This window comes from Mustela lutreola, chromosome 11, assembly GCF_030435805.1.
Source record: "Mustela lutreola isolate mMusLut2 chromosome 11, mMusLut2.pri, whole genome shotgun sequence".
Classification (NCBI taxonomy): domain Eukaryota; kingdom Metazoa; phylum Chordata; class Mammalia; order Carnivora; family Mustelidae; genus Mustela; species Mustela lutreola.
Window position 1 is genome coordinate 93,072,432 of NC_081300.1, and position 15,344 is coordinate 93,087,775.

The 15,344-nt window shown below is 41.6% G+C and overlaps 1 protein-coding gene across 8 annotated transcripts in view; it reads left to right on the forward strand.

Moving 5' to 3' along the window:
- HECTD4 (HECT domain E3 ubiquitin protein ligase 4) overlaps nucleotides 1-15,344 on the forward strand; it is a 184,529-nt gene that overhangs the window by 97,777 nt on the left and 71,408 nt on the right. For 3 of the 8 annotated variants that reach the window (XM_059139623.1, XM_059139624.1, XM_059139629.1), the window contains exons 16-28: nucleotides 272-392; nucleotides 1,064-1,192; nucleotides 3,117-3,241; nucleotides 4,717-4,870; nucleotides 5,385-5,485; nucleotides 7,308-7,506; nucleotides 9,617-9,763; nucleotides 10,867-10,971; nucleotides 12,064-12,227; nucleotides 12,800-13,033; nucleotides 14,051-14,243; nucleotides 14,660-14,764; nucleotides 15,243-15,331. In XM_059139623.1, the coding sequence (XP_058995606.1) occupies nucleotides 272-392; nucleotides 1,064-1,192; nucleotides 3,117-3,241; nucleotides 4,717-4,870; nucleotides 5,385-5,485; nucleotides 7,308-7,506; nucleotides 9,617-9,763; nucleotides 10,867-10,971; nucleotides 12,064-12,227; nucleotides 12,800-13,033; nucleotides 14,051-14,243; nucleotides 14,660-14,764; nucleotides 15,243-15,331 (1,866 nt within the window). The remainder of the gene's footprint in view (nucleotides 1-271; nucleotides 393-1,063; nucleotides 1,193-3,116; nucleotides 3,242-4,716; nucleotides 4,871-5,384; nucleotides 5,486-7,307; nucleotides 7,507-9,616; nucleotides 9,764-10,866; nucleotides 10,972-12,063; nucleotides 12,228-12,799; nucleotides 13,034-14,050; nucleotides 14,244-14,659; nucleotides 14,765-15,242; nucleotides 15,332-15,344) is intronic. The other 5 variants (XM_059139626.1, XM_059139630.1, XM_059139628.1 and 2 more) reach the window with 3 other exon arrangements.

Below are 15,344 nucleotides of genomic sequence, written 5' to 3' on the forward strand. Positions count from 1 at the left end.
TGTTGAGAGCTAGGAAGGGGAGGGAGGTGTTGGGTTTTCTTTGCTGTTTACAAAATACTTGGACTGGGTGCTTGGGTACCATTTTGTTTCAGTAAGTTTGATCTAGAGGACACACCTAGCTGTTAGCATCATTACTGAGTGGGATGATTTACCTACAGAACTAGTTAATTTTGTGTCTTCTATTTGTCATCTCATACCAACTGTATACAATTTATCCTTTTATTATTAAACCACCGGTATCTTATTGTTGCATTTTTCCTGCATTTTAAAGACTAAATGATGAACTTTTACACTACATCCTGAAGATCGTTGTTCGGGAATCCTGTATCTTAATCACCAAGTGCCAAACCGTCTCTAAAGAGGATTTTCAAAAACTCCTTTCAACCGTGCCTGTAAGTAACACTGTGTTTCATGAAGGCAGAATTGTATCATGTGTCCCCGTTTTCATGTTACCGTATTGAGGTGTGTATGTACACACTGCCGTAACACACACGCTGTCCAAGGCGGCCTTAGTTGATGAAAGTCAGTGGGTGACTGTTTCTCCTGGAAATAGAGAGCTGTACGAATCCACTTGGGATACTTTCTCTAAAGACTTTATTCCTCCTGCTTAAATGTCTTGGTGCGGTGAATTGTTTGAGTTTGGATGTTTTGGGTTTGTTTAAAATAGGATTTCCCCTCCTGTTAATTTTTACTAAAGCATCACTGTTGCACAGATGGGAAAGAACCGAGAAATTCTCTTAAGGGTTTGGGTAGACTGACTCTTCTCTGGTGGAGATGCATGAGAGGGGAAGAGGGTGGGAGGAAAAATTATTAAGAGGGAAGAATTCAAGTAAGTATCTGTGTGACGAGTGTGAATTCTGTAGCAGAAGGCACAAAGCTACAGTAAATTTTGTCAAGTGACGTATCAAAAACCATGTGGAAATAGTCACCTGAGAAACTAACCTGGTCTGTTTTCTGTACTTTCTCTTTTGCTTCCCTTGTCCAAATCTTCTAAACACATGAGGATCACATGACCCCTTTCAGTAGGGTGTAGATCATCTAAATGCTCTTGTTTGTATTAAAGGCTGCATCCTCCTGCCTGCGCTATCTGATGGCAGTTCAGAACCACCTTCTCAGTAACACTATTTTGATTAAACCCGATGAGAATGATGACAGTGACAACTCCTTGCAGGGAGAGACATTGAAGGTACAGGTAAACACCAAGCTTTCTTCTAACGATGCTTTCTACCCTGTGTGTAAAAGCACAGCTTAATTGGCTAAATCTCTGTGTATTACGATGTCAGATTTCACCATGTGGCTTATATTTTTGTGAGACGTAATAGTAGGTCACTCATTTCATAGGTTTTTATGTCATTGCACAGTGGTTACCATATTTGTGACACTCTCATAGTGTGTCCTCCATGTGCTCCTGTCAATCTTTTTGTGCCTTGTTTATTTTCATCTTTTTTAAAGAATACAAAATATGGCACTTACAAGTGATCTGCACATCTGAAATTTATGGGTATGTGGATAAAATAAATCTGGGTGCATAACATTTGAAATAATTTTGACACCGTGGCTGGTTTGATATTCTCTCGATTCAAATAACTTCAAAAAGGTGATAATTTTCTCGCAACCTTTATATCGAATAATTTCTAAACCTACAGTTTCTTTTATTCTCTGTAATTATTTTTATGTTAGCTTCTGTGTAAACTCAATAATTTGTTCCCACATGGCAATTTATAGCAGTCCAGAGATTTTTTTATAGCCGTGGATGTTATCATTTTGACAGATGCCAGAGGCTGTTACTTGCATTGTTCTTCAGAATTTCTTCTTTGTGAGAGAGTTAGAGAAATCAATAAGAACTTGATTCCTCTTTAAAGTGTTGACTAAAACACACTGAAAAATTAACTAAGGAAGCCGAAAAGCTGAAAGCTGTTACAGTTGCCCTTTTCTTACTCCTTTACACACGCACGTGTACTATGAAACCCTTATACTTGCTAGTTCCTGTGAATGAGTTGATCTTATTATGGAGTCAGTTTTTAAATAGGCAAAAGTGCATGAATTAATTATTTCAAATGCTGATACTATTGATTAACTTCTCTTGCCTTAGTTTCCTAATCAGTGAAGAGGGGCAGTAGGTCTCCCTTGTAAGGCTCTGTGAGGGTCAGAGAGGAGCGCGTGAAACGCCCCCGCTGTGCCGCTGTCAGCTCCCGGCAGCTGATAGGATCCACGGAACCTAAACCGTGGTTTCGCCTGTCCATTCAGAATTCCTTTTCTTTTAAATAATAAAAACATCTTAATAATTCCAAGAAAGGCCCTAGGAAAGTCCAGTAATGAAACCCAGTGTTTTCTCTTTGAAAGGCTAAATTCCCTAAGTTCTTCGTTAGCGCATGGAGAGAAGTACTAGTGGTAAAAGCAGAAGAGGCTCAGTTGTCCAGTATTTCTGGGAAAAATTAGGTAAAACCCCTTTTACCTAAAGGGTTAGGTTGGTTGCATTTTTAAAAAATAGAAAATAATCGTAAACTAAATATTTCTATGATTTTTAACTAGTACTTCTTAACACATTATTTAGTATTTGGTTGCCCACGAACTCACTAATAGTTTTTTTTTAAATGTTTGATAGCCTAGAACTGCCTGCTACTTTAACTGAATTTTTGACTTGCCTGCTTTCAAGTGTAATGGTTTAAAACATTAAGTAAAAAGGTCACTTGTACTGTTTCGGAATGTTGTGTTTTGTCTCATTTTATTCACCGCCTATACATGCGCCTTTTACTGTTCTGTTTTTCTCTTTAGCTATCCTCATAACCACCCAAGGCCATCTTCCACCTGGACAGTTTCTGGGCTGGCCACCGGGAGCTCTCTTGTGCTGGAGGGGATGGGAGAAATGCCTTTTCTCCCAGGGACCCGGTGTGCTCCCCATGAAATACTGCGTATTTCTGTCAGCACTCCAGACCTTAGCCTCCCAAATCAAATTGCTACTTGCCATCCGAGTGGAATTTCCTGCTTTGGGCTTATTCTGGCCACCTCATTATTTAATTTGGAAATGCATCATTAAATACATCATTTCATGTTGTCATTGTGAGTGTACACTCATCACAGAGCTTAAAAATAATATTATGATATTTTCTACCTAGGAGCTAAAGGTCAGTATTTTGGCTCTTGCCACCCAAATCCTGACTGGATGTGATGAAGTGTTGGAAATGCTACAGCAGGTCACAACTGCCCTCATAAATAGTGACCTAGCTGACCGTGAGCAGAGGTGAGGAACTGGCTCGTGAGCTGTGACCTGCTGCCCTTCAGGAGCAGAATTTGCTTATGAAAGCAAAGTCATTTAGAACATCAAACGTTCATTTAATAGAGCGGGATTTTTGTGAGAAGAGGTTGAAACGGCGAGTGTTTCAGTGCCAACTGCAGCGGAACTCTGTAGTGGTGCATCTAGGGGAGATTGGGCTAACAGCCGTGGTCTAAGAGGGCAGCGAGGGTGCGGTGCACAGCCTCATGGCTGACATTTGGGTCCGCCAAATCATCGCTCCCAAACTGGCCTTGCCTTCAGTTATCTGGCCCAGCACCGTGTGCCCTGGCTTCCCCCATGATGAAGACTTTAGAGAGGCAGAGATGACTTCGTAATACGGGAAATTAACTGCCATGCAAAAGATGACGCTGACGTGATGTCTTAAGATTTTACTGTAATTTTACTGCAAATACAGGAGTGACCTACCTAGAGGGTAATCTTCTCTTTCCCAGTAATAAAGCTCTTTCTTAGTCCTCCCTTAGTCCTGTCAGCTATGGTTTACTGTTACATCCGTGCTTATTGATGGATCAGATGCTGGTCCGAAACAACCCTACAGTGTGGTTTTTCTTCCTGTAGGCCTGTCTGTCCCCATGTCCCCGTTTCTTACCCATTCCCAGAGAGTAGGTGGCCAGATTGGAATTGGGGACAGTATAGCCCAGATAGGCATCGCACTGGGGTTTGTTAACACACAGTGGAGCCCACTCTGCTGGCACACGGTGCAGATTTGTCCTGGTGGGGGAGGGACAGTCTCGAGAGCCTGAGAGATGTGAGGTTTGCTTCTTGTTCCAATCCCAGTATCCTAAGTAGCGTCGGAGAATTTACATAACCCTCATTTTTTTTTTTTTTTGAGTGAGTCACATACCTTTAATTCTTCTAGCAGAGGATTGGGATATTAAGAATGTGATTTTAGGTAATCATTTTACAGTGTAGACATATGTCAGATAATTATGTTATACACCTTAAATTTATACAGCCTTATATCTCAATTATATCTCAATAAAATGGGAGGAGGTCACGAGATTTTAAAAACAAATGCAAAATCTGTGTTGTAGCCGGTTTCTTTCTCCTGTGTCAGAGACTGTGTAGCACAGCCCCCTATGGCACCACAGCCAAAGGGAACTTTGCATGTGGTAACTACCTAGAGTAGCCATTTGTATTTTAGAAGCCAATGATAAAGTGCTTCAGAGGTGCTGTGAAATGCACCGTGTAAGCTTTTGTAGCAAACCACAGGTTGAAGGTGAAACGGCTTACTAGATGTCTATCGTCTCCCTCTCCCTCCGCGGTGGAAGATGGGACATTTGTGGACTGAATTGCTACAGCCGTAAGTGCTCAAGCAATTCACAGAAATGCAGTTTAAGAGAATTTGTTGGAGAAAGATGATGGTTGCCTCGCCATGTGATTAGGAATTGCTTAAGCTATGTGTTTTCTTGAACCTTTTATAGGTTAAAAGGCTTGGAACAAGTTACTAAGGCTACTATGCTTGGTCACCTTCTTCCAGTGCTACTGACTTCGCTGATGCATCCAAATTTACAGACTCTGACCATGGCCGACGCCCTGATGCCTCAGCTAGTGCAGCTGGTCCTCTATACCAGCCAGGTAGGACCCTCCGTATGCCAAAGCGAGTGGCTCTTCGGCCGACCCACTTGACATTGCAGCCGCGGGCGTTTATTGAAGGCCGAGTAGACATCACCATGTCTGTCAGAAGCCAAGGGGAATAATAGTGGAATGAGGAAAAATATCGTGTCCTAGAAATACACTGAAATATTAAGGGAAAACACGTCTGTTTGAATTACTTACTGTAGTCTCACAGTAAGTACGGACTGCCGGGCCACTGTGAAAATGCTGAGCTATGATGCTGCTGAGATTTTCCCATCCTGCTCCGTCTCCTGAGTCCTTGCTGGCTGCTGGGGACTGATAGAAAGGATACGTGCCATTCCAGCATGGAATGAAATGGTGTTAAGTGGTCTGAGTAGCAAAGCGTTTCTTCGTGAAGGAGGGCAGACAAGGGTTGTAAAAAGATGACTAAAGTGAGAATTCTAAATATGGCTCAGTACCATGCAGGTACCTGACAGTAAGCGCTTTAAGACATGATGATGGTTTTGTGTTTCAGACGGCTTTGCTGCTTAAAACCCAGTGTCCAGTTTTTGCCGAGGTGGGCTGTTCCCCATGTGGTGCATCAGACCAGAAGGGCAGGCTGTTCCCCGATGAGAGGTGAAAGATGTTGCTTCCTTGCAGGAACCCCTGCCTTGTTTTCTTCTGGTGAAAGCCTGGTTCTCCTTTTACAACATTGATTTTTAGCAAGGATTATGTAACTGGAAAAAAAAAAAAAAGAGAGAGAGACTCTAGGGTCAAGGTTTTGCAGATAATTATAGAATTGCTTTGTAGACTTCTAGGACCAGGTTAGAGTAAATTCCCCACAGATCAAGAGATGAGAGATTGATAGATTCTCATGTACCATAGATGGAGATGTAAAATATTACAACTTTGGCAAATAGTTTGACAGTTGCTTACAAAGTTTAACATATACCTACCACATGACCTAGCTCTTCCACTTCTGGGTACTCACACAAGAGAGAAGAAAGCATAGGTTCTTACAAAGACTTGCGTATGAAGGCTCAGAACAGCCTTAGTTAGAGTAGCCCAAGACAAGAAACAACCCAGTGTCTATTGGCAGGTGAGTGGATAAACGAATTGCAATATATCTGTATGATGGAGTCCTACTCCATAAGAAAAGGGAGTGGACAGTTGATACACACAACAGGAGTGGATTTCAGAATCCTTACGCTGAGTGGAAGAAACCAGATTTCCCCTGCCACAAGTACATACAAGTACATACTGTATGATTCCATTTATGTGAAACTCCAGAAGATACAAACTAATTTCTAGTGATAGAAAGCAAAAAGTGATTGCCTCGATTACCAGGAAGGAGGAGGAAACTTCATTTGTATATACATATGTGCAGTTTCTTACATGTCGATTGTATCTTAAAGCTGTCTTTAAAAACACTGATCAGATAGGAACGATTTTTCCGTTTCTCTAGAGCAGGGAGCTATGCAGCCGAGGTTCGCACAGTGACTAAACTTTGTGACTTTGTTGTCCAGAAGCCCCGCCACAGCTGCATGCTGTTAACTGATACAACCATCAGTGTGGCTGGTGTGATCTAGAACTGAAGTTTCTTTTTTTTTTTTAAAGATTTTATTTATTTATTTGACAGAGATCACAAGTAGGCAGAGAGGCAGGCAGAGAGAGAGGAGGAAGCAGGCTCCCTGCTGAGCAGAGAGCGGATGTGGGGCTCGATCCCAAGACCCTGGGATCATGACCCGAGCCGAAGGCAGAGGCTTTAACCCACTGAGCCACCCAGGCGCCCCTAGAACTGAAGTTTCAATTGTATTTAATTCAGATGCAGTTTAAATGGCCACAGTTGACTAAGTGGCCACCATGTTGGCTAGGGCAGAGCTGAAAGAAGAGAGTTCATTCCACGACAGCTAAGTGTTGGTTGTAGGCGTTTGTATGCCGCAGCCTTGGGCTGTGAAGTCCTTGAAAGTTTAATTACAGTAGATAAGAGGACTTCGAAGGCGCTTTTCCTAGTAAAAATTACAGTAAAAAGCAGGCACATAGATTCATGGAGTCTTCAACAATCAACCTTGGGATACCAACAAAAGGGACCTTGATAGGGCAGGATACTAATCCCATGGGATTTGGAAAGTGACAAATCTTGTAGCATCTTTTTTTTTTTTCCTGAGTAACTTGAAATGAGAGCTGGTGAGGTCCTTTCCTGGATACGAATTGGGCTTTTCTTCTTGAAAAGAGGGGAAAAATGCGAAAATGTTGTCTTAACAACAAAAAGGAAAAAGAGCCTTAAATATAGGAGTTTTGTAAATGTTTCTGATTGCCACTGATACCAAGCATTTACAATCCGAAAGGATTTGGAAAATAAAGTGACATATAAATCTTTTATGTTTGACTGCATGTATGTCTCCTTTTTCCTCTCCATGCTGCTAAGCTAAATCCCTTTCTCTTTGTCTGGTTTTAGGATGCTGGAAGAGAAAGAAGAGCCAGGCTTTCTCACTGGTTTAAAGATTCCTGCTCCATGGGCTGCTGGAAAGACTGTGGAGACAGTCCACCCTGTCAGAGACAACTATAAATTTAAAGAAACTGTCCACATCCCAGGAGCTCGCTGCCTGTACCTTAGATTCGACAGCAGATGCTCTTCCCAGTATGACTATGACAAAGTAAGCAAGACTGGCTTAGTACTGGCTCCACCTCCAATAAGCTGATTTCTTAGATGCTTCTTATTTTTCTTTGCTCCTGGTCACCATTCTTGACTTATTTCTGTCTGCAGATGTCTCTTTGGAGAACTTTCTTAAGATATGCCTTGAAGGGTAGTGGGTGGGGAATGAAAGAACCAGCACTCTGTGCTCCAAGAAATGTATTTTCATGACACGTTGAAAGTGTACTTCTGTAACCTTTCAAAAGTTTAGATCTGAGTCGGAGAAACTTCTCCTTACTGCTTACCTAGTCCCTTCTTTCTATGCTTGGAATTCCTGTAGACAGGCGATGTCCATTATCTAGAAAGTTTTTACTACCCATTTCTGGGGCTTCATGTATTCTTTGGGAGAAAGTGCACTTTTAGAAGTTTCAGATGTACTAGGATCTATTTTATTTTTATTTAAATTATTTTTTCATTGTTGTCAGCACCTCTAGGCCCATGTAGATTTTGAGAGAGAATAGTTTCCAACCTAGTGACTTAATAATTTTAAATGAAAGGAAACATTTGAGGGGTTGTAGGTTGTGGTTGGTTGTTTTTTTTTTTTCTGTTTATATTGTTGCAGCAAACTGCCATGTTGTACTTAGGAGGAAAGGTGAATGAACTTGTGACACATAACCTTGTACGAGAACAGCTGAAGGATTATCAAATAGCCTTGTACATATACAGGACTACTTTTATGTAGATTGTTGTTAGCTATCTGTCATCTCTGTGAACTGTGTAAGGGCAGAGATCTGAAATCCCATCAAGGAAGATTAGTAAGTGAAAAATAAAGGACTTCTTAACAGTATATACTCTGAGAAGGTGAAACATATCACTCAACAAATTATAGAATCCTCTTTCCCATCATCTTTTAGGACAGGGAAGACTCCCAGGTATCTAGAGGGGTTTAAGGTTTGCTTCAAAAATCACTTTAGCTGGAGGCAAGGGAATTTAGAAAACGGTCTTTGGTAGGCCTTTCAGAGAATAAATCTCCTGCCATCCGCCTGTCCCTGATGGCACTTAATAGCTCCTGTCATCAGCTACCCCCATTTCCTATATTAAAGTGCTATGACTGTTTAAAATAGAAATGGAGAGATGGGCATATCAGTCGGTGTCATTTTGTTTCTCCTTTAAAAACCAGTCATTTGCATCTTCTGACGCATGCTAGTCAGCACCTGCCATGCGCGCCAGTGTTCAATGTGCAGGTACAGGGAGACGTACTCCACAGATAAAAGTAACATTTACCTTTCCAGTGGTCCCTGGTTGGGGTCAGCAAAGATCTAACAGGGTAAGAGAGCACACCATGATACATGTCAAGGGTTAGAAGCATAGCTTCTGGATCCACACTGAGCTCTCTTGTGCGGTCAGAGGTGGTCAGAGCGCATGTTCAAAGACAGATTTGGAACTTACAGAACCCAGAGCCTCTTTCTTCCAGTGGAAGTATTTGAATGCCAAATGACCTCTAAATGTTTCTCTTGCATATTAGAAAGTTGGTTAATTGGATTTAAATGAATAACCTTTATTGAAGAAAAATATTGACACGCGAAAGCTGACCCAAGAAGCAGCAGCCCCCTTTCTGGCCTAAATTTGTGTCATTTTCTTTTTATACCATTAAGCAACATTCTAAAGATATATGGCTTGTTTTCAATTTGTTGCATTTTTTAAAATCCTCATTCATTGACTTTTTGGTTTTTGTGTATGTGTGTGTGTTTTATTTGTTTTTGCCTTTATTTTTTTGTGTTAGATACAGCCATCTTTCCATCTGTATTTGCTCACTTTATCAATTTGGGGGAGGACTTAAAGGGGCAAACTGTACCTGTTATTAATGAATTAAATGTCATGACTTAGCATTAAAATAACTACTTAAAACATATATGTATAATAGCCAAATAGAACTATGTTAATGTGAGGTCCCCCAAGCAATATTTGGCAATATTTTGTTGTACCCAAACTAGTATCAGTTGTACCTTAAAAATCAGGGAATATTAGCTCTATAATAATGACACCAGTGCCTGGTTATAAATGTGTTTTTAAACAAACATTTTTTTGCAGCCTTTTTATTTGTAGATGTTGTTTTTGTTTTTCTTTTACAGTCTAACAGTATATTTTCTGTTTTGAAGTTGGTGATATATGCGGGGCCTAACACAAACAGTAGGAAGGTTGCTGAGTATGGAGGCAACACACTGGGATATGGCAGCCGTAGTGTCTTAGGAACTGGCTGGCCCAAAGACTTGGTGAAGGTATGGTATCCAGTCAGATCCACTTCCTAGAAAAGAAAAATGAACCCTCATTCCCTCTGGGCCCGAGTATTAACTCCAATTCCAGAAAAAAAAAAAGGAATTGTCCATGGGTGCTTTTGTTGAGATGGGGCTATCTTGCCAGGCCTGGAAACTCGACTACCTCATTCAGAATGACCATTCTTTGACTTTCAGGGCCTCGGACCCCTGTCCACTCCGGAGCTAGGATCTGTTCTCCAGGGACTGAGTGCTCACAGCATTTCCCTCCCTGTGCATTAAATGGCCCACTAGTTCTTCCAGCCTGCTTCTTCTCTGCCCTCTCCTGTGATGGGTATTCTAGAACACAGGGCCATTGCAGTTTAAAAAAGTGGAATCAATGTTTTCACAAAATGAGTTTGGGCCTTTGGAGCAGTACTAATGATCCATTCTCAAATTGCTTTGTAATCTGGGCCCTGGAATAATAACATATCTACCTAGAATATGATTATGAACTGAGATGCCCACTAAAACCTGAAAACTGCTCCGAAGTTCGTTCTTGGAGCCTTGATCTCAAATGCATTACGTACCCTCTTTAATTCAGTCACAGACAACAAGTTATGTCCAGGCGTCTAGACTGGATGTATCCAAACCCACATCAGCACGACACTTGTAATCATTGTTTCATTTCCTACACTGTGTTTCTTACTCGTGGTGTTGGTTCTGTAAAACAGCAAGGTCTTCCAGCACTCTGTGTTCTTGAACATACGGGACGTTTGCCTACTGTACCAGCACGATGAGGTGGTGAAGTGGGCAGGGGGAGGGCAGAGAGAGTAGAAGCCTGAGGGATTTATTTAAATTATGCTCAAGATTTACTCTTTACTCTGATCCTGCTGTTGGGCAGTCATGGCCCATTTCACAGATGCCCCATCCCCAAACCTACCTTGTCAGGAGAGACACCCAAGAGCTTGGTGTCCAGATGAGAGGGGATAGAATTTGAGTCAAGTGATTGAGAAAAGGAGTAAAATATTGCAGTGGTCCTTTTGAAAGTAAATCTCTGAAATTCATTGCTCTCTTGAAAATCATGTGTCTTGTTTTTAAAGTGTATTTTCCCCCCCTTAAATTTTAAGGTGGAAGGAGATACAGTCACCTTCTCCTTTGAAATGAGAAGTGGCCGTGAACACAACACTCCCGATAAAGCTATGTGGGGCTTTGCTTGCACAGTTCGCGCTCAGGTACTTGAATCTAACCACTGCTGTGGGCATAATGTACTTTCTCCTGTGTGCCTTGGTTACATACATCATATTTGCCCTGGAAATAGGGCAGAATATGAGCTGCGGTTTCATCCATCTCTTCCATTTGGCATTCCTAGACTATCATAAGTAGTAGTCTCGTGGAATAAAACTAGCTGTGACCTAAAATTCATTTGGCAGCACAGACAGAATCCATTGCTAGGGGCTCCGTCTTCAAAGCCTGGAGAGGTGATCTGCCTCCAGCATCTTTCCGTAGGGCGAAGAAGACTCAAACACCTAGTGGAAGCAAGCACTGGGATTCTGGGTTTTTCGAATAGTGGGATCAGATTTTCATTCTATTCTCAAAGGCTCATCTTGCTAGTCTAGGTCTGTCTCTGCTTAATTACCCACATTATATGCTGTATATGGGTTTAGTCTACTCCTTTTAGTGGTGCCAAATAGTTACTTCCCCCAGCAATCTACATAAATTCTTTTCCCTTGGGGGGCGGGCACGAGTGGTAGTTCTTCTAACCCCTTGAGTTGCCTGATTTGTGAAGCTTATTCTAGACTTGGAGATTGCTCGAGTTTAGCCAGCCTAACACACACTAGAGTGGAACCGTCTGCTAGAATGAAAGCTCCGTGAGGGCAGGAATCTTTTTCTCTGCTGTGTCTCAAGCACCTAGAATAATATGCTCAGATGTTTGTTGAATGAATTTAGTATAAGGGATTCACAGCATCTTGGTTCGAGCTCAGGATGGAGGTGACAAAACAAAACCATGACTTACACCCGGATAGGCACGGCAGAGAGGAATCCAGCCAAAGAATCTTGCATGAGATTTGTGCTGTCTCTAATATGGAGTCTTACCAGCTCTTCTCTCTCCAGAATTGTGTTGAGACTTCACTCTGTGGTCATTGCCCCCTGCCACCATCTTTCTCCTCATGGTGTTGGGGACAGTCCCTGTGTCCCATAGCAGTGACACACGCTGCTGCTCTGTGAGCCCCTGTGGTCAGGGACATCACAGCGTGGTGCAGCCCAGGTGCGGGAGCTCCGCTGTGTACACTGACCCGTGTGGTTTGCCCCTGTCTGCGTTGTAGGAGTCGTCGGAGGATGTGTCGGGAGGCTTGCCCTTTCTGGTAGACCTGGCTTTAGGTCTGTCTGTGTTAGCTTGTTCCATGTTGAGAATCCTGTACAATGGACCAGAAATTACCAAAGAAGAAGAAGCCTGTCAGGAGCTATTGCGGTCCAAACTTTTACAAAGGTAAAAGGCTCAGCTAGGGCTAGTTTTGCTCACAAAGGAAAAAGGACTTCGCGTGGAAAACTACTTCTAGTCCATTTCCCTGCTCATTGTGCAGACTGCCTGACAATCCCATGGGTGTCATTGTCATTAAGAAAGAAGGTGAAAATTATACCAAAGTGCCTTCTGGCCCTTACTTGACTGAATTTGAAATTACAGCCTTGAATGCATAAGCTTTTCTCCAACCCACATGTTGTATAATTAAATTAGAGGATCCCCAGAAGGTTGAGTAGATGAATGATAAAGCAAACCTATCAAAATGTTTATTCTAGAATCTAGGAGGTGGGTATCTGGACATTACCCATGAGATGCTTTCAACTTTTCTGTATATTTAAAATTTTTCATAATAAAATGTTGGGGAGGAGGTAGATTCCCAAAGATGTGGTTTCGTACAATGCTCATGTTCCTTTAGCCTCTGGAGAATGATGAATGCTTAACACGTCATGTGATCCTTCATAGGTTTGATGTATCTGCAAGCTTTAAGTAGCTTTCCAGGTGGAAGAGGAAATGAAGGAGCCTCTTTTCTGTCTGTTCAGGTGCCAGTGGCAGGTGGAGGCCAATGGCGTGATCTCTCCTGCCCTTACTCCAAGTCCGTCTCCACTGCCACTGACCATCGAGGAAGACAGAGAATTCACCTACCCCTCTGACGTCCTCGTGCCTCCTGTTGGAAACTACTTTGACCTGCCCCGGATCAGGCTTCCTCCAGGAATCATGATAAAGCTCAGGGAAATTTCTGGGCGTGCTAGACCTCAATTCAGACCAAGTATAAAGTACGTTTCTAAATAGTGTGTTATTTTTCCCCTTGGAAAAAAAAAGTTTAAACCATGGAAGGGGGTAAATTTCTTCTCCTTCTAATGAACCTTTAATTTTTTTTTGAACCTTTAATTTTATATTTACTTAATGAACACTAACCATAGTACCCCCCTTCCCCAACCCCACCCCAGGTGACATTCTATGCCATTGGGTCTCAAGGTGTGGGTCCCCAGTCAGCAGCACTAGCATCACGTGGGCCCCTGTTTGCTCTTGGGCCCCGTCGTACACCTGTGGGATCAGAACCTCTGAGGATGGGGTCCAGTAATTAAGGTTTTGATAGGTTTTCCATAGGATTCTGAAGCATGCTAAAGTTTGACAAGTTCTAGATTTTTCTCAGGTGGTTTGACTGTCTACTTGTAGTCCTCAACTTTTGGTTTCCTTAGTCCAGGGAGAGATGGTGAGGGGTCTTTAATCTGGAATGTGAGGTCTTGCACTTACAAATGGCTTTGTGGTATTCTTGTTTAAAGTCTGTTTGGTAGCCTCAGCCCTGTCTTCTGAGGCATGATTGGCCATTTCAGAGAGAAAAAAATTTAAGGATAGTTGAAATTTAAAGTGAAAAATACGGAAACGCGATTCCTTTTCAGCCCAACATCCGTATGTACGAAATACCACAAGACAAGATGTTGTGTAAAATTAATTAGTACATAAACGGCTCCAAAGATCTTTTGTTAGTCTTAGACCTCTTCCAGCTTTAATATGACTCTAGCTCAAAATATAAAATTAAAGACAATGGGGTCTCTTTAAGTTTGGTTTTCACTTTATCAGCTGATGTCAGTTTTGTCAGTTAAACATTAAATTATTGCCAACTTGGTATGAAAGCCATCATAATGTTCATGCTTCTTTATTGTAATAAAGAAGTTGTGGTGAATATTTAATATATTTACATCAAAGCCTACACTCTTGAGTGTATTGAGTACAGGATTAGTAATTTGAGAGCCTGGCATCTATCTGACTAGTTTCTGTTGTAACCATAGAGAAGTGATTCAGCCAGATGTGATGGAGGAAATGGTGGTATCCTGTGTTATTAAGCACTTGAACTTGGTTGATGCTCTGCAGTCCCTAATAAATTTCCAATATCAAGAAGAACATGCTGAAGAATACGACTTACTGTGTAAAATTATGGGAGAGACCTTCAAGAAACTCAATGCCATGGAGAGACAGCTGCAGGTAAGTGAAGGCCAGAGTGTTTAGACTTCTCTCACACATTAATCTCTCACATTAAATTTCTTTCCTAGAAATTTAATGAAGTTTAAAAAATGACCTGAAAGGGCGCTTGGGTGGCTCAGTCGTTAGGCATATTTGCCTTCATCTCAAGTCGTGATCCCAGGGTCCCGGGATCAAGCCCTGCACTGGACTCCCTGCTCAGCGGGAAGCCTGCTTCTCCCTCTCCCACTCCCCCTGCTTGTGTTCCCTCTCTCGCTGTCTCTCTCTCAAATAAATAAATAAAAATCTTTTAAAAAAGAGTATCATTTAAAAAAGTGTTTTAAAAAGTTAGGGCTAAAATTTCCAAATTCGCAGAGTGTACTTGTTTTTATTTTACATCTCTTCTCACGTTGTTTTATTTTTTTAATATAATCTATCAGAGTGTTGCAGAATTGGAGCAGAAATGGCAAAGCGAGGTTGATGATGCCATGCAGGGAAAGCTGGAGAACAACATGCCTTTCTTCTATGATTATCATTTCAATGAGGTGAGCAAGTTGTGTGATTGATCACTGGGGCACTGGTATAGTGCAAAGGCGTGTGTGGGGCGAGGGAAGGAAACCAAATAGTGTTACCTGTTAAAATGTTTCCCACGCCAAAATGTACCCATTCTTTACAAAGGTTAAATAAAATTGATTAGATCAACATATCAACAGTACAAATACAAATTGTTAGTTGTTTTTAACTGATTGATAGTTTTTACCATCATCATAGTTTGCTTGCAAGCTTTAGGAAATGAAGAGCAGTTATAAGCACTGAAGAAGTCCCCAGAAATTACTCGATGCCATTTATAATCATTAAAATATCAAAGAATAACTTACAGATGTGCTTTGGCATAGAAATGTGGACCAGAGGTGGTGTATTGTTTTTTCCCCCCCGAAATTCTCTGTTCCTTTTGACATGAACAGTAAAACTCCCTTTTTGCAGATCCTGCCTACCATCTTTTCTTGATTTTTCCTTCTTTAGAACAAAATGAAAGAACTAGAACTTTTGTGTTCAATGAAAGAAGTCTCCTTTGATGGAAATGATCTTGAAAACATGGTCCTGTCACTGAGGTTAGTGATGTTA